The sequence below is a fragment of the Drosophila hydei genome, unplaced genomic scaffold (assembly GCF_003285905.1).
Source record: "Drosophila hydei strain 15085-1641.00,03,60 unplaced genomic scaffold, DhydRS2 tig00008119-arrow-pilon, whole genome shotgun sequence".
Taxonomy (NCBI): Eukaryota; Metazoa; Arthropoda; class Insecta; order Diptera; family Drosophilidae; genus Drosophila; species Drosophila hydei.
The window spans coordinates 6,062,661-6,079,948 of record NW_022045830.1 but is presented as its reverse complement, the minus strand read 5'-3'; the positions used below and the strand labels follow the sequence as shown (position 1 = coordinate 6,079,948).

The following is a 17,288-nucleotide window of genomic DNA, read 5'->3' as shown; positions in this document are numbered from 1 at the left end:
ATATGTATACATGCATACATACATGTATATATATATATATATGAATATATATATATATATATATATATATATATATATATATATATATATATATATCTAAAATCAATCGTAAACATCTGTTGTACATTTAATTTAATGGCTCTTACTTAAATTGCTTACAACAGATGTTTTAGATTGACAAAAATTATTTAAAGTGCAAAACTAACTATATAAGACCCGCGTAAGTTTTGTTAAAGCAGATATTTAAATTCATTTAACGGAGCAATCAAATGAACTAATTGAACTTATTCATAAAACCGATAACACTAGTTCGATTAACCTGATAGCTCATTGTCACAGCTGACTGTAAAAAATTTTAAATAGACAAACAAAAATTGTAATTATAGCCAATATGCGCCGCCGTGTGGGTTTGGGTGCCATACAGCAGCAAAAGTTGGCTGCTGAAAAATATAAAGATAAAGGAGCCGATTTGCAAGAATCCCAATTGGAGCAAATGACAAAACAAATGGAAGTGTTTCGCATAAAGCTTGAGGAATTTGCCATGAAGCACAAAGATGATATTCGAAAAAACTCGCAGTTCCGTAAACAGTTTCAGGAAATGTGCGCTGCCATTGGAGTAGATCCCCTGGCAAGTGGGAAAGGATTCTGGAGTGTGCTTGGCATGGGAGATTTCTATTACGAGCTAAGTGTGCAGGTTGTGGAAGTATGCCTTGCAGCCAATCACAAAACGGGAGGTCTAATGGAATTGGACGAACTACGTCGTCGTCTTATAGCCGCACGTGGTCAAAGTGCGCTCCATCAGGAAATTACCAAGGAAGATATACTGATGGCTACAAAAAAACTGACCATTTTTGGCAATGGGTATAATATTTAATGGCACTAGATCTATTCATCTAACTTTTTCATTTACAGTTTTGTTGTTCATAAGCTGGGAAAAGGCAGATATATTGTTCAATCCATTCCGGGCGAGCTAAGCATGGAGGAGACCAACATTCTTAGCGCAGCATCCAATACGGAAACAGGTCGCATTACCAAAAATCAACTTATTAAAGACTTGGGGTAAGATGCCTTAAGGATGAGTTTACAAAGATAACATAATTTTGTATACAGTTGGACCGAGTACCGTACAATACAAGCGTTGGAAAAAGTATTGGGTGAAGGCCTTTGCTGGATAGATAAGCAATCGGAGGATGAACCGAGTTTTTGGTTTCCCAGTTTGTTTCCGGGTCGCAACGCACAGATGGTTGATGCATAGCTTGTACACAGATTTATTTAAAACTATTTAACAAGTATGTACATATATGACTATAAATTATAAAGTTAAAAAATATATAACCAAGTGCATGATGCTAAGAAGAAAGCTTTCCTATCCCATCTCCGACAGCTCCACTCTTGAACATGTCGTTGTCGGCCTGCAGTTCACACTTTTCCCTTTGTAAGTTCTCGATAACGGCTTTAAATTTATTTGTTAAATCTTGCAAAAGTTCTTTATAATGTGATTTGAGTTCTTTGTATGAGTGCAGATAGTTCTCCATTTGAGACTCGTAGTCTTTTTTGCTGCAAACGAACGAAAGTTATAAAAATTTTTATCTCCCAGTGATATTTTTTGTAATATTGCTCACGATTGTAAATTATGTGTTTCATCGTGAAAGGTACACTGCTCCAGTTCTATTAGACGCTTGTTACAAGACTGAACTTGCATCTCCAACATCTCGTTCTGCTTTAAAGCTTCTTTGTATTTGAGACTTAAACGATTGCTTCGAGATTCCAATATGTCTATTGCCGACTTGTGCTGAGTAATTTAATTTTTTAGCTGTATTTTAGAACCATTATTTCTTAACGAAATTTAACTTACCTTTTCACGTATCGAGGCAATAATTTTGTCCTTCTCTGCAAGCTTTGTTTTGAGTTGTGTGACTTCGTTGTCTACCCGATTGGCAGCTTCATCCATGATGCTGCCGATGTTAAAGGCTAGATTGCGGGCCTCTTCCTTGTAAGATTCAGCACGTTTCTCCGCTTCATCTTTTTCATGGACAGCCGCCTCACTAATAGTGATCGCATCTTGAACTTTTCGCATTGCCTCGACCTCGCGCTTCTTACTCTCCTCAAGCAACGTGCGTGTTTGCAGCAATGATTTCTCAAACTCTCTAAGCTTTTTTTGTAGACTAGTGACTTTTGTTTGATTGTCTTCCCGTATGTCTACATGATGAAGGCGGTCCTTTAATTGACATTGCAACTGGTCGATCTGCTCACCGCAACGCTGTTTGTGTTCGTGCAGAACCTTAATAAGTTTAGCCTGTGTACGCAGTTCCTCCTGCTGCCCACTCAACCTGGTCTCCAGCATTTTAATAGTTTTAGTATACGTTTGCGCCATCTAAACTTTAAATTTGGTATTATAGACAGAGTCAAAGCTTCTTTTATCTGAAACCAAACTGACCTCGTCAATCCCTCCTGGAGAAAGCTGTGCGCGGTAACTCTCGAGTTCCGTCTCCATGTTCTTGATGGTGCGCTGTGAGCATTCCTGCAATGTGTGTAAACAATGTTTCTCCTTTTTCAACGCCTCAATCTGAGCTATGGCGTTGGACAATGCATTGTTCGTAATATGCAAGCGCTCCTGTAGTTTCTCTTTGCTGCTGGAAAACACAACTTTCTTATACTTGCCCAGTTCGCCTGTCAATTGTCGATTCTCGTTTAATACGGCGCTTATGAGCGATCGCAGATCTGATTGCTCCACTCGAAAATTTTTCAAATCCTCATTCGTTTCCTTTATAAGTTGCTCCACGCCCAAGGCTACATCGCCGGCCCCGCTGCTAGAACGTAGTGCAAAATTAAATTTTATTGTGCCGTATAAATCTTATGTGCTCTTTATTTGTAATGCTTACTCCCTTACCTTGGAAACTCAGAGTGTGAAGCCTCCTGCGACATTCTAAATTAAAAACAATGTTTCCAAGTCCCAACTACGAATTTTACATTAATTAATTGTTCCATGCAGCTGTCTCTACTGTCACTTTTTGACAGCTCCCGACGACTCAAAACCCTGTCGAAGTTGCCATGGCAACGACTTGTGGCAAAGCGCAAACAGTAAATTGGTCAAGAGCTTGTAAATAATTTGGGTAGTTGTTCTTTGTGATGCCGCTCTTCAACAAGAAATTCGAATCTAAGCCGATACCAGCGCGCGTGAATCGCTGCAATATTGGTTTTCCAATTGTGAACGAGGATATTGAAGACTTTCGCAACATCTCATTGAGTTTAGGTAACAAGAAGTTGCGTTTTGCCGATGGCATTTGGATGCATTCAACGCACAAAGCTGATGTGGATGACATGCTACGCTTAAATAAGAAATTCCGTGCTCTAGAGGAGGAGAATAATATGTGTAATTTGAAAATAGAAGTTATGTTGGATTTGCTAGCTGAACATGCCACAGAGCTGAATGACCTGAAGCCAAAGGAGAAATGTAAGCACAAGGAACTAATACAAAGACCAATATAACATATCACATTTATTTTATAGAGCTAACCAACAAGCTGTCCATATCTAGTTTTGAAAGTCTAATTGTAATGAAAAGTGAAAGAAAAACTATAAAAAGTTCAATAAACTCGTACTACCGGATTTTAGGTCTCCTTTGGATTATTTAAATACTCAATTGGGTTCGTTAAGTTCTCTTATCACAATGCATATGTGTTTGTATTATTTAATCAGGTAGCTAAAGTTCTATCGATATAATACCCCAATCATTTCACATGCTCGTTGAAACTTATCAATTGGTAAAGTATTATGGAGAGCACCAAATGCAGCGCCGTAGTCGCCGTGTTGGCTTTGTTGACTAGCCCATTGGGAATTAATTTGGATTTGTTGGGCTAACGTTCGATGAATGGACGGACGGGTTGGTCAAATTGCTCACAATGTTGACGCCATTGGCAGCAATCTATAGACGACATCGGGTTGCCGTCAAGCTGCCGCTTGGCTCCCGCTCTTCATTATGCCACTGATAAGAATCAGAGAAAACGAGGGCCGACAGTAGACCGACAACTAACGGGGTTGATTGTCTCGAATTCACGATGGCAGTCAAAATAAACAAATGACTAGGGTGCGAGCCATTAGACGATCGCATAAAATTTACATGCTCTATCTATATTTATTCTTTCTCTTCCTCTCGCTCTCTCTCTGTCTGTCTTTCGCCCTCTCATGTCTCGCTCTTTTTACTAAATTTTGGAACGAGGCAAGCGATAAAGCTTACGGACGGAGCCTAATCATAGCCTTCCCATACATGATATGTACATAGCTGTGGCGATATCGGTACACTATATCGACTACTGTATATTTACGCATTTATATTGATAGGCGATAAGCGAAACTGCTTATAAAACACATTTATTTAGTTGTTCCCCAGCAAATGGTAAATGGTAACGACGGCGACAGCGACAACGACAACGGCGAGCAGCTCGCTTCCGAAGGGGGTAACACTTGTTCGATTCGTGTATTACAGTAGTTTGTTGATAGCCAGCCGATCGTACGGACGCACACATTACGATCCCAGAGATCGATGTGCCTACAATACCATACGAGTGCTATTTACCTAGTGAAAAACAACAGCAATAACAATTGCTGGAAATCGGAAAAAAACAACCAACCAAATCTATTCAAAAATAATACAAAAAAACACATGTACAATAAAATGTTTGCACGCTTTGGTTTTGGATGCGCGTCTCTTGCGAATATGGCAATGTTTTAGCTATGGGCCGCAATTGATTCCGTGATGTAGCATTAGGTAACAAAAGGCGCCTATATCAGCACAAATTGTCTGCTGGCTTGGCGCATTCATCAAATAAATATATATACGTATGTATATAAAAAGAAGAAAATACTGGCCATATCAGCAAGTTTCGAATTGACGTGCTTCTTGAAATGATTAAGAACTAAGTTACCAAACAGTCGATCGTCAAAGTCCGTCACGATCGTGTGGCCATTAGTTCTGGGCGCCTGTAACTGCGCGTAGTTTCAATTTTGTTTTGGTTTTTTTTTTTCAAAGTGCTTTGCTTGCCATAAACAAATTGTCTATCAAGCAATAGATATTTTGTTGTATGAAACGAGCTAATAAATGATACCATATAAATCAATTGAGTGAATGCCAATCAAATTGGGGCAACTGTGATAAATCTAACGCACAAATGGATCATGCGTCGAGCAGCTGCTATATAAACAGACAATCAATCGGTTTAGTCGGTTCGTTTAGACAAATCTGTTTTATTGGCATTTGGTGCATCGCATCGATCCACATACAAATTAGTTATTAAGCATGCTATATATATATCTTTTTTGAAATATTGCATCAAAATCTTTACTGACGTACATAAACTTTGAAATTCTGTTTTCCGGTTAAAGCTGGTTTTTCGAATAACTTTCACATTTTCCTTGTCTCAATTAGGGCCAACGTACAAACTTTTTCGATTCAAGTGTTTTTCATCATAGGCGAGCCTATTTAGTGGGTAGCGAATTGATAAATGGGCATTATCGCGTTTATGATTTATTGTTGTGTATAAATGGGGTCTCTGTCGCTATTATATGTGAGCCAAGGATTTGAATGTACATACATACCTAAGTGTGTGTGTGTGTGGGTGTTGGTGGGTGTTCGCCTGTACTCGCACTATTTGTATGTGGATCACCCGAATTAAATGGCCAAGTAAATAAACAAAAGCAAAATTGTACACTCAGCGAACGGCAGCGGCCAATGAAATGTGTGAAAAATGTGTGCGAGCAACACTGAGAAATGCAATGTCTAAATAAATAAATAAATATATACATATATATAAACCTGAACAGCATCGAATCGAGCACAAAATGTTTACTATAAAATTAAAAAAGCAAATCGAACATTTTGTTGTTAATGGCCAAACTTAATACGTTTAAGTGCTTCTATAATATGTTTTGATATATGTATAAAACCAATTCGGGCTTCTTTGACAAAGTATATCAGAAATGTTTTTTAAGTTTAAGTAATAAAAATGAATTAAATTTATTGCTGTTTATTGAAGGACCTTAATACTTTCTATAGAATGATAACTAACATTTGCAAAACCGTGTCGAAACTGTGCCAAAACAAATGCAAATAATATTGATGACAATTATAATGAAACACCTGCGGCTGCAACGCTTAGCCGCCACCTGTTTACTAATTGGATTATGTGGACTGTCCACGACGTTTGCGTACTTTATAGACTATACAGGTGGGTGTAAGCGCTTGCAAATAAATATTTTTCAAACTGAGTTCTTGAAGTGCCTGTAGATGCTAGGCGCACTTTACATAACATGCCAATTTTTCCAACAATTCTAGTTTATCATTTTTTTTTTCTGCTTTTGGCAAGACTTTTTGATAAGATATTTTGTGCATAATTAAACGAGCAATTTATGATTTCATTGCTGACTGAAGTTGTGCTCCTTGTCTGATTGCATATTTTGACAGAGAACACAGAGCTGATACAGCAACGTGCCGGCTACGACGTTCGGCTGCAGTGCAACTTGACGGGTCTGCTGGATGAACGCAGGCTGGCGGACATTAAGATACACTGGTACTTTAAGGTGAGCACGCCATATCCGGCAATGTCATGATATTCCCTACTAATAGTACTTCATGTAGCAATGCAGCGACAACAATTGCTACCAACTAGATTCTGGCGATGACTGGACTGCTCTGCCCTGTGAGTCGACACTCTGTCGCGCCGAGCTGTGGCTGCGCAATGTGACGGAGCGTTACTCCGGTCTGTACAAGTGCAGCATCAACCCACATGTATGGGATGCAACTCAAGCGGTGGACGTCCAACTTGTGCGCACATATCAGTTGGATGTTAAGAGTAAGTATTTCAACTAATTTAGTCCAGCCTTAGCTCACACATGCGTACTCTTTGCAGATAGTTCGCTGGCAGCACCGGAGTTCCTGGATGCCTATCCCAGCAATAAGACAGCCGTTGAGGATAGTCGAGTTGTTTTCCAGTGCCGTGTGCACAGCGAGGAGCATTTGACTATTAAATGGTTTCGACGGCATGGCTATGCAGCCTATGTGTCTGTCCCGGAAACGCCGCAGCCAACACCAGGCTCGACAAATTTTAGTGCTCATATTGTGCGCTACAATGGACGTACCTATGAATTGCTCTCCACATCCCCGGAGAAGCTCGTCAGTCCGCAGATCTACCTCAGCAAGCTGATCTTAAACAGCGTGAGGATTCGAGATGCTGGCTACTATGCATGTGTGGCAATTAGCTATCGCGGCCACAAAATCCGGGAAGCCTATCTCGAAGTTTTGCCGTCAGATGATGCTATGGAGTACTGGATGGACTACACCAACAGCGACGAGCTCGTCACTGATGATACAAGCGATCCACGAGAATTCCTGCTGCTGTTTCTCATGCCACTGGGCTTGGCGCTGCTGCCGCTGAGCGTTTGGGGCGGCTATATGATCTATAAGCGATGTTCGAAGCATAGCGAATGCGAACGCATGGAACAGCAATACTCCGACGAGGAGCTGGATACAGAACGTTATGTGCTCGGCGGCAGCTGACAATGTTGGAGGACATTGCATTGCGCATACGCCTACGAGATGTGGGAGCAAAGACTGTGCTTACACTTAAGCTATAATATTTACAATAAATTACGAGCTAGTTTCTATAAAACTATATTATTTTAAACGCACGTCTAGCACGTGTAGATCCTAGTGACACAATAATTAGTTCAAAATTCACAATTTTTATGAAATTCAAAATTATTTCTCGCCTTTCAGTGCCAGCGAATCGTCTCTCACAGCAATCAAGCCCACTGAGCGACTTTAAAGCTGATTTGAGAATTATCTATGGTCTAATGATCTTTGAAATTTATCTGCAGTTTTATTTGTTGCGGAATAACGCGGTGCGTACCTACTTTTTGCGTTTGTGGCTCAGCGTTGTCAACCAGGACGAGCCCATAGAGGCTGACGCTATCCAGGAGCTATTGTAATTAGAGATCTGTCATTTTGACTGCGCCGTTGGGCCGAGTTGCGGGCGGGACAAACTGCACGGGGGAGAGCAATACACATATATATACGAGAAGCCGACATTATGTCAAGACATTGTTATCGCACCACCACCCTGGAGTTTTACGAGTACTTGATGCCTGAAACTCGAGAATACCACTACGAAACTGTACCCTATCCGTTGCATATTGCTACTGCGGATAGCTATGGTGCTGTCAACTATCTGTCTAATTTGCAAGACCACTTGGCTATGTTTAGCGATAACAATCAACGTAGTGATGTTAACTACGACATTTTTCAGTCTACCCAACCACAGACCGTATTCGAGTTAAGTGAGCAGCAGGAGCCGGATACCACATACCAGTTGCGTAATTCCGTGCATGAGGATCAAACAACAAATATTGCCAAAGACAATGAATATGAGTCGAGGAGTGTGGACGACGTAGTCTCTGAACCTCAAACCACAAATAAGAAAGAACGGAAGAAAAATATCTACCGCACAAAACTTGGCTATTTTGTGGAGGAGCCCTCCAGTGAATCCGAGGACGACAAGGAGGCCACTACGTAGACTTTCCAGCTAATAATATTTATGAAGCAATGACAGGCTAGCCGGAACCCTTAAGCTACATATCTGATTAACAATAAATTTCGTTCATCGTTTCGGTCAAGTTACAGCCGTAACTTACATGTCGTAAAAGTCCGGATGCTGCTCATATGTATATATATATTTTTTTCTAACATATTATCTAACAAAAACCAAACACATATATATATTTTTTAATCTAGCCATTCACTGTTAATTCGTTTGTTAGAAGTAAACCTACTAAACCAAAAAAATATAAAAATCTTAAAAATAAAAACGCAATTTAATATTTTGTATAAGCTCAACAAGTTTGGAAGGTGGCGGTATCAATCCTAGTGGGTATTTGTATGATTGATCCAAATTTGATTATTAGCACATGTATGATACTCTCCCTCCCTTTTGCGCTTGCACAGTCAAAGTCACTCTCGCTCTCATTTGTCGGAATTGAATATGGTCTATCGCTCATTCTTCGCTGCTTTTGAATGTGTGTGGGAGTATCGTAGTCATACAAGTATTTCCTGCTGGGTACTTTTTTTCTACTCTCTCTCTCCCTATGGTGCTGCTCGCGTAGTTTGCTCTCAATCGAGTTGCTTCTGTGCTCGTAGCGGCCAAGCTGTCTACCACCGCTTGCTCAGTTGCCGCGTATTCTTCGCAGCTGTCGGACGTGCGGAAGAATATCGTCGCTTATGTGCTTAGAAGGAATAACAGTTTAAACAACAAATAAACAAATACTATTTATAGGTTGTGAAAATATAAAAGTGCTGTAGTGCAAACACCTATATGTATATATTAATAAACTGCAGCACAAACAAGAAACTATAAGAAAATTAATAGAAAATGTCGCCTTTCGACTGCAAATCTCGACGTGGCACCAAAATATCAGTCATTATACTGGGCAGTGCTTTATGTATTGTCATGATGGCTTTTTTTGTTTTCGGCGACAGCAACGACGAGCAGGGCTTGAAAAAGCTACGCATGATATCAATTGTGAGCATTAGCCAAACGTCCAATTAGAATGCGCATTTCAAGTTTGTCATTTGCATATGCAAATATGTATGTGTTTTGTTTGATTTCTACAGCTGTTTCGCCATGGTGCCAAGAATCCGAGCGGCTTCTACCCCAACGATCCGCATGCAGCGCACGACTGGCAGGAAGGCCTTGGTGCACTCACACAGGTAAGATATAATCACGCAAGTGAAACTCAATATTGTGGAAAGCTTTTAAGTGCATTTTCCGTCTTTGCAGAAGGGCAGCTTGCAGTCATACAAATTGGGACAAAATCTGCGCATGCGCTATTATCGCCTGTTGCCATCGAACAGCATATATACACAGCAGCAAGTGCATGTTCTAAGCTCCGCCGCGGAACGCTGTGTGGTGCGTCAAAGTCAAACAAAATTGTCTGATGATAAGAGAACTGTATGTCTTATCAGTTGGTAGTTGTCTTTTAGATGAGCGCTCAAAGCGTGTTGGCCGGCCTGATGCCGCCGCTGGATAACAACAATGTGTTGCCCATACCCTGGCAGCCGGTGGCCATAAACACCCTAGCCCGCAATGATGACATTGTAAGTTTTTAGCCTAGCAAATCTGCATATCAATTGACTGTTTTCTATTTTTACAGTTGCTGGCACAGAAAAAGCCCTGTATTAAATACGAGAGCATACTTCAGAAGTTATACAAAAACCCGCCACCTGAGCTAGAAAAGTTGAACGAGGAAAACAAGGCGCTATATAAGTTACTCACAAAGAACACGGGCAAGGTTATTAAATCATACTGCACATTTTTTCCAGCAACTCATTTTGTTAACCTTGTAGAACATCTCCAATGTGCTAGATGTGGAAATGTTGTATACCACATTAAAAACAGAAGAGGAAGTCAGCCTTGCCCTGCCTGATTGGACTGAGAATATATACCCGGAGGAAATGCGATCATTGGCTGAGCGCAGCTATGCTTTATTCACCGAAACGCATCTTATGAAGCGCATTAAAGGTGGTGCATTCCTCACTGAAATACTTAAAAAAATGCAAAACAAACGCAAAAAGAATTTGAATCCGGATCGTAAGATATTTCTGTATGCGGCCCATGATGTTACTCTTGTGAATGTTATGAACTCTATGGGAATTTTGGATCAGACATCTAAGTTGCCAGAGTATGCCTCAGCACTGGTTTTTGAGCTGCATCACAGCAAATCTTTCGCGGATGGAGATTTCGAAGTGAAGGTAAGCGCATCTGAAGATAACCCTGCTGCTATAGTGGTCTTAATTCTAATATATTTTCTATCTACACACAGTTGGTATACTATTTTAATAGTGAAGACAAATTCCCCAAGGAGCTGAGCATTCCTAATTGTGATCCACCCTGTTCGCTGAGTCAATTTGCAGCTTCGCTGGAGCCCCTTTTACTAGATAATTACGATGATACCTGTGAGAATCCCACAATTGACTGCAAGACTTAAAATATTTGTGTTTTGTTTTACCATTGTTAAAAATATTTCAAAACTTCGTCAGGGTTTTGTGTTATTGTTGAACATTAAACATTTGTAAAAATCCAGAAAAAAAGTGAAAAATTAATTCTTCTGACATTTTTTTTTAGTAAAATTCAAAATCTAGACCCTTTGTCTTCGGCATATAGAAAGTAAATAGGTACCTCCTCTACGTCGCTGACTCGAACCATTTCTTTATGGCTTATTAATCGAATAGCTGCAAGTCCATAGAACAGCATAGGGAGTCCTGCGACAAATACGAAGTAAGACACCTACAAATTCTTGTTTTTAAGGGCACTTACCCAAATTTATGACCTTAAGGAAACGAAAGAATTTGTCCTCCATCGAAAGATCCTGTACCTCACGCTTGCTGCAGTGGTACTTCATATACGGATAACAAGCTGTGCGCAGTATATGATAATTTGTGCCCGTATCGAGCGTCCAATTGAAGTGCGACATTCCACGCTGATCGTTTTTAACATCCTTAAACTTGATTCATGGTATTAGAGGATCTCTAAGCATTCGCTTGGTCTGTGCTCACTTTTACAAAATATGATGTCCAAAACGGTTCGTGGCATTGCTTTAAATAAGCGCTCAATACTTCAGATGCTCGAGGCTTCAGCAGAACTCGTGTAAGTTGCATTTTTCAACAAACGCAACTGTTTTATTGCATAAACAAAAAACCTTGCATATTTATCAATGCAAACAGCTGTTTCATTCGATTATTGTGCTGACGAACTTATCGATTCATCGATAAATACCACGTAGTACATGCGTTGTCCAGTACTTTACATTTTTTAATTTATGATACTATTTTCAGATCGCCGTTAAATGTGCCCGCATTTATTCGATATGTTTCGACTTCAATATTGCGAAATAATCCAATAGAAAACGTTAAAACTGAACATTTTAATATGTTACCAATACAAAATGAGCGTATGTTAAAATACGAGGCGGGATCTGAAGAGCGTATTCAAGTGAAAGCAGAACTATCGAAAATTCTTAATAAAATAGAGCCTATTCCTTTTGTAATAGGCGGCAAGGAAATTTTTAAGAAATGCGAGCTAGTTCAGATAGTACCTTACAATATAGAACATTTCGTTGCACGGTATGAATCCATAAGATAAATCCAAATAATTAAATATTTTAATCGCTTAACTTTAAATCATATAGTTACTCTCACGCCAATAGAGACTTAATAGAACAGGCTATTAGTGAGGCTATTGTTGCGCAACAAACATGGGATAAAACGTCGTTAAGGGAGCGCATGGCTATTTGGGAAAAAGCAGCTGATCTAATTGCTACGAAATATCGTTTAAAGATTGTGGCAGCAACTATGCTTGGCCAGGGAAAGACTCTCTGTCAGGCGGAAATGGATGTTGTTGAGCTGGTGGACTTCATGCGTATTAATCCTATTTTTTTACGTGATCTAGCCAATTATGAGCCAGCGAACGATCAACCCGAGACATGTCGCAATCATATGGTGTTACGCGGACTTTCTGGTTTTGTAGCCGCTATCAGTCCATTTAATTATACCAGCATCGCTGGCAACTTGGCGTACACACCGGCCTTAATGGGCAACGCTGTGGTCTGGAAGCCGTCGGACTCCGCAGTTTTGTCAAACTGGTATGTGTTCCAGGCAATGCGGGAGGCTGGTGTACCTGACGGCGTAGTTAACTTCGTCCCAGCTGAGCCCACAACTTTTGCCACGGCCGTAACTTCTAACCCTCAATTGGCGGGCGTTCACTTCACCGGGACATCTGCGGTTCTGAAATTGCTGTGGAAAATGGTTGGGCAGCGGATTGACACCTATAAGAACTATCCACGTTTGGTTGGCGATTGTGGTGGCAAAAACTTTCACTTTGTGCATCCCTCGGCAAATACAGAGGTTGTCGTAGCCTGTACTGTGCGAGCAGCGTTCGAATATGCCGGCCAGAAATGTTCGTCTTGCTCTATGCTGTACGTGCCCGAGTCTTTGTGGAAAAAGATCAAGACACCTCTGCTGAATATTACAAAACGGCTGTTTATCAGCGATGCAACTTACTGTGACTGTTTTTACTCGGCGCTCATTGATAGGAAAGCATATAATCGGCTTTTTACATATCTGAAGTACATACATAACAGCTCTGAATGTAAAATGTTAATTGGCGGAACTTGCTCCAAGGGACGCGGCTACTATGTTGATCCCACCATTGTACTGGTTGCAGATCTCGATAATTTTCTGTGCAGAGAAGAACTGTTAGGCCCCATACTTTGTGTCTATATCTATCAAGATGAAAACCTTTATAGAATCATGCACAAAATTACTGAAGTTAATCACGGTCTAACGGCCTCTGTCTTCGCCACGGACAATAACTTTATCAAAAGGGCATGCGAGATATTTAAGTGCAACGTGGGCAATCTTAACATAAACGATAAGTGTACTGGCCTAATGGTGGGTCAGCAACCATTTGGGGCTGGACAAATAACTGGAAGCAATGAAAAATTGGGTAGTCCACAATATTTGCTACGGTGGACGTCGCCACAGGTCATAAAAGAGTCATTAATTCCACACATCAACGTCTACTATCCATATATGGAGATTAGCGAAAATATTTCAAATTTAAGTAAAACAAAGCCAAATTTTGAGGAAAGTGAAGATTGCGAATTAAATAATCAATAAATTTCGAGTTCAATATAAAATGTTCACAGTTATTGTTAACTTCATAGGTAATTGGGCAGAGGGAAAGTATCTATGGGAGCTCTCTGCTCTCAATGTTCTCATCTGATATACTAAAATCACCTTGTTATGAACTAAATGTCTAGTTTCTAATACTTAAATATTTTGAAACCTAATGTCACTGATTACCAGATGCTCAACTTATATTCGAGGCACACACGAAGTTCGAGTTACAACTATATGCCTATTGCTGTTTCTTTCGATTCCAACCTCAGCCGGAGATGGCAAACTGGTGTTAGGTTCCCACCATGAGGCAACCAGATGGAGGCGAAACAACAAAGTAAATATACCTCGTCTCTACTCAGCATACAGGGTGCTATTGAAGGATGGTGTCGCCGGCAGTGATGCCAAGATTGACGTGGGTCACATAGCCAAACGAATAGCTATAGCTGGAGAGAATGACGAGAATTCTGCTGGTAACAAAATAATACCCCACAAGAAAAAAGCGAAAGCGAGCACTACAGAGAAGGCTTCAACTTTATTAAAAGGTCTAAGGGAAAAGGCAAAGGGAGTAAGTTCCATCGATTACTCCAACACAGCGAAGGGTAAATGCAAGGATGTGGAGGACGATAAGAGTGGCAAAGAGGAGTCAACAGCGGGTCATCCAGCCGTTCAGGGCATGGTTATACCCCAAAAGGATGAGTCCTTGAACACAAAAGGAGAAAAGCCGAAGAGCACCGGTACAGTCGCAATACCACAAAGTCACATTGATGAAATGGAGAATCGCATAGCGGAACTAAATAGAGTGTATCAAAGCTATGTGAATGTGTGGAAAAGACCAACAATAGAGTCCAAGGAATTGACTTTACTTGACCATAAGAATAAATTTCCGTCTCCAAATTATCGTTTAAGTGCACTAAACGCACTTGTCAACGTTGTCGAGACTCTCAAGCAGTCAAATCCGGTTGATGAAATAGTTAAAGCCATAAATAACGAAATGAACACAGAAAAAGAAACTCCCGTAGGCTCAATCAAATTAAATGTCCGAGATCAATTAGCGCCCGCTAGCCAAAGTAGGGAGAAAAACAAAAGGATAACCGATCGCTCCTCGAATGTTGTTAAGTTCCTGATTCCCAAAGTAACATCTGATATGAAAACTGGCGGTGTCTACGAAGAGTGCAAGAAGAAACTGAATGATATTTTGCAGGCACACACGAATACACACAGCTCCCTGAACGAAGCACAAAGGCTACCAGCTCATAGGTGCTCAGCCGAGGTAGCTAGTATGCTAGCCCAATGCCACTGCGATTCAGCGAAGCCCGTAGTCATGGCCGTCGATAGTGACGGACAGAAAGTTACTAAAGATGAAACTGCATGTTATTGTGAGGTCAAAAGACCTGCCAACTGGGCCATTGAAGGGTTAATGCCCTGCTATTGTGATGGCGTGAAGGGCGGCCATTTGGCTGAAGCGTTGACAGATGGGCAAGCAGGTAAGACCACTCTATACATGGAGGGGCAAGAGAAAGCTAGTCAGCAATCGAGTAAGGAGAACAACCTCAACGGCGGACTGAAGCCGTATTATTTATCGAACTCAAAGCACAGGCAGATGGTCTGGAATGATGTGCCACTGATGAGGCCTGGAATCTCACGGAAAGGTGATGCAGTTAAGCAGTATATAACGACTGTTCCTAAGGGTGGAGCTAACCAACCTTCAATTTGTGTGAAAAGTAGTCGGGAGAAGTTAAGAAATTTGACTGTGAATCAAAACAAGCTGCACCACATACTGAGATTCCTTCAGACTAAGCATCGTGCTATAGATGTAAGCAAAGCCAAGAAACGTGGCTTAAACGATGGCCTTGATGGCACGCCCACTGATTTGGCATTTCCGGAGGTGCTCGTTCAAAAATTAGGGCAGCCACAAGAGACGGCTGGTAGACTCATCGAGAATATGGCAAAGCAGTTAAATGTATCTCCTGTAGAGATGGCTCAGCGCATTGCTGCATCCAGTGGTGCGGTCAGTGGGCCATCAATTGCCACTGGCATGTATCCAGACCATTCCCACATAGGTAAGTAATTGTAAGACTAACCATGTACTTGTCTAACAAAGTTTTTTAAAAAGCAAGCCAGATCAACGGGTGGCATGTACCAACGATGGCATCAAATTTAAAGGCCCAACAGGCACAGGCACAAGGATTCGCGGGTGGGAATTTGGCGCCAATATTAGAAAAGATCCTTAGTCGACTACAGACCTTGCAAGAAGCCAGCTCTGACCAGGGATCAGGAAACAAGCTACCTTGCTGCTTTGCCGAGCCATCTGACGGTTAGCAAAGTACAAAGGCTTGAAATGCACAAATCTATTCCTTAAATTCTATTCGTATTAGGTGCGCCCTGTCAGTTAACAGGCTCCTGGGAGTCTGCATTGTTGGGCATACGTGTCAACATTAGAGACGATCTGAAAATCGTTGTGCCGAAGCTCAAGCCCACGTGTATGCAGCCCAAATTGCGTCGCTCGGATACCGATCGATTTTGGCGGCAGTGTGTGAAAATAACTCCAGCAGAAATCAGGGAACGCTTGAAGTCATCAACGTCTCCAGCTATGAATAAAGCACTTAATATAACCATAGAGGAGACGCTACCGCCACGTCAACACGAAATGCTGGAAAATCTAACTGAGTGGATATTCACGGGTCATACGATCAACACTTTAGGTGGGCCCATTTCGATCAATTGTCGGCATGTGTACAGCAGTTTGATTGGTACCTTTGTGGGTTTTTGTCGGAGATGTGGTTGCATTGACACCATATTCGGTAGTTGGACCTTCTGCCATCCATCACGAGATTGCCAAGATATAACAATGTCGATGTTCGAAAGACGGGACGTCTTACGTCGATATACGCTAGACGATGCTCGAAAGGAACGTTATAAAGAGCAGTTATATACAAAGCAAATATTCCAAAATAGGGAATAATCGATAGATAATCAAAAATCTAGACCAATATTTCTACAACTTCTATGTTATTTACATTTACATTTTGCTTTCTTTATTTTGTAGTCATTTATTTTGATATATAAGACGTTTTGCTAATGATCATTACAGCTGCTGTTTTTTGTGGCGATTGATGAAGGACATGGCATAACCAATGGAACGCTTAACACAGTGTTCGTCCATGTCATTTCCTGTTTTGCAGTCCCTCAGCTCGCCAACGACATAGTCCACAATTCTGCTTTTCAGCTGCTCGTTGTCCATACGTTCTAAACGCTTCTCAACTTTGTGTATGAGTAAATAGGCTTCCGGATAATCAGCCACATCACAGGGCCATATTTCAGAGTGTCTATGAGTCCAGCTGGGTCTGGCTTCATCGCTCGAAATGTAATCTTGCGATTGGCGCCAGGTGCCGGCCTGAGCCAGAGCTAATGTACACGCGAACAGTAGAAGGCAAGAGACACGCATTATGTGAAAATTAATAAAGTCGTAATTAAACTAGTGATTTAAGGTGCAGACACGGTAATTTATATGGTTATCAAGTGGCGACTATTTTGCTGGATTCGCGAATTTTCGTTTTGCTGA

General features: G+C 41.0%; 9 protein-coding genes across 13 annotated transcripts; 6 read left to right on the top strand and 3 right to left on the bottom strand.

The window, feature by feature from the left end:
• Nucleotides 1-273: 273 nt before the first annotated feature.
• LOC111598216 (vacuolar-sorting protein SNF8) lies at nt 274-1,317 on the top strand. The gene is made up of 3 exons (XM_023313372.2): nt 274-861; nt 913-1,059; nt 1,111-1,317. The coding sequence occupies exons 1-3, from the start codon at nt 392-394 to the stop codon at nt 1,253-1,255; spliced, it is 762 nt and encodes a 253-aa protein (XP_023169140.2). The 5' UTR covers nt 274-391; the 3' UTR covers nt 1,256-1,317.
• LOC111598215 (golgin subfamily A member 6-like protein 4) lies at nt 1,244-3,019 on the bottom strand. 3 transcript variants are annotated; one of them, XM_023313371.2, is made up of 6 exons: nt 2,891-3,019; nt 2,438-2,810; nt 2,254-2,374; nt 1,856-2,199; nt 1,623-1,792; nt 1,244-1,557 (listed from the first exon to the last, which is right to left on the bottom strand). In XM_023313371.2, the coding sequence occupies exons 1-6, from the start codon at nt 2,923-2,925 to the stop codon at nt 1,350-1,352; spliced, it is 1,251 nt and encodes a 416-aa protein (XP_023169139.2). In that variant the 5' UTR covers nt 2,926-3,019; the 3' UTR covers nt 1,244-1,349. The 3 variants fall into 3 exon arrangements, with proteins under 3 accessions (XP_023169139.2, XP_023169137.2, XP_023169138.2); XM_023313369.2 differs by having other exon boundaries at nt 1,856-2,374; XM_023313370.2 differs by having other exon boundaries at nt 1,856-2,374; nt 2,438-2,807.
• A 99-nt stretch (nt 3,020-3,118) lies between these two features.
• Nucleotides 3,119-3,571, top strand: LOC111598217 (protein chibby homolog 1). The gene is made up of 2 exons (XM_023313374.1): nt 3,119-3,454; nt 3,511-3,571. Coding segments are annotated over exons 1-2 (327 nt in total). The 5' UTR covers nt 3,119-3,129; the 3' UTR covers nt 3,513-3,571.
• Nucleotides 3,572-6,087: 2,516 nt separating this feature from the next.
• On the top strand, nt 6,088-7,625 carry LOC111598225. Its single transcript, XM_023313384.2, has 4 exons — nt 6,088-6,224; nt 6,461-6,576; nt 6,635-6,848; nt 6,906-7,625. The coding sequence occupies exons 1-4, from the start codon at nt 6,101-6,103 to the stop codon at nt 7,550-7,552; spliced, it is 1,101 nt and encodes a 366-aa protein (XP_023169152.2). The 5' UTR covers nt 6,088-6,100; the 3' UTR covers nt 7,553-7,625.
• Nucleotides 7,626-9,000: 1,375 nt separating this feature from the next.
• LOC111599432 (lysosomal acid phosphatase) lies at nt 9,001-11,056 on the top strand. Its single transcript, XM_023315085.2, has 7 exons — nt 9,001-9,569; nt 9,662-9,757; nt 9,828-9,956; nt 10,031-10,144; nt 10,201-10,338; nt 10,394-10,798; nt 10,870-11,056. Exons 1-7 carry the CDS (start codon nt 9,420-9,422, stop codon nt 11,032-11,034), a joined length of 1,197 nt encoding a protein of 398 aa, XP_023170853.1. The 5' UTR covers nt 9,001-9,419; the 3' UTR covers nt 11,035-11,056.
• A 100-nt stretch (nt 11,057-11,156) lies between these two features.
• LOC111599434 (uncharacterized protein C15orf61 homolog) lies at nt 11,157-11,668 on the bottom strand. Its single transcript, XM_023315088.2, has 3 exons — nt 11,603-11,668; nt 11,364-11,544; nt 11,157-11,308 (listed from the first exon to the last, which is right to left on the bottom strand). Exons 2-3 carry the CDS (start codon nt 11,518-11,520, stop codon nt 11,178-11,180), a joined length of 288 nt encoding a protein of 95 aa, XP_023170856.1. The 5' UTR covers nt 11,521-11,544; nt 11,603-11,668; the 3' UTR covers nt 11,157-11,177.
• On the top strand, nt 11,596-13,743 carry LOC111599431 (delta-1-pyrroline-5-carboxylate dehydrogenase, mitochondrial). The gene is made up of 3 exons (XM_023315084.2): nt 11,596-11,693; nt 11,882-12,169; nt 12,235-13,743. The coding sequence occupies exons 1-3, from the start codon at nt 11,614-11,616 to the stop codon at nt 13,721-13,723; spliced, it is 1,857 nt and encodes a 618-aa protein (XP_023170852.2). The 5' UTR covers nt 11,596-11,613; the 3' UTR covers nt 13,724-13,743.
• Nucleotides 13,744-13,839: 96 nt separating this feature from the next.
• Nucleotides 13,840-16,719, top strand: LOC111599430. Of its 3 annotated transcripts, XM_023315081.2 has the most exons (4): nt 13,840-14,196; nt 14,269-15,786; nt 15,840-16,040; nt 16,102-16,719. In XM_023315081.2, exons 1-4 carry the CDS (start codon nt 13,896-13,898, stop codon nt 16,686-16,688), a joined length of 2,607 nt encoding a protein of 868 aa, XP_023170849.2. In that variant the 5' UTR covers nt 13,840-13,895; the 3' UTR covers nt 16,689-16,719. The 3 variants fall into 3 exon arrangements, with proteins under 3 accessions (XP_023170849.2, XP_023170848.2, XP_023170850.2); XM_023315080.2 differs by having other exon boundaries at nt 13,842-15,786; XM_023315082.2 differs by lacking the exon at nt 16,102-16,719 and having other exon boundaries at nt 13,845-15,786; nt 15,844-15,959.
• Nucleotides 16,720-16,750: 31 nt separating this feature from the next.
• On the bottom strand, nt 16,751-17,212 carry LOC111599433. Its single transcript, XM_023315086.2, has one exon. The coding sequence runs from the start codon at nt 17,169-17,171 to the stop codon at nt 16,812-16,814; it is 360 nt and encodes a 119-aa protein (XP_023170854.1). The 5' UTR covers nt 17,172-17,212; the 3' UTR covers nt 16,751-16,811.
• Nucleotides 17,213-17,288: the final 76 nt, after the last annotated feature.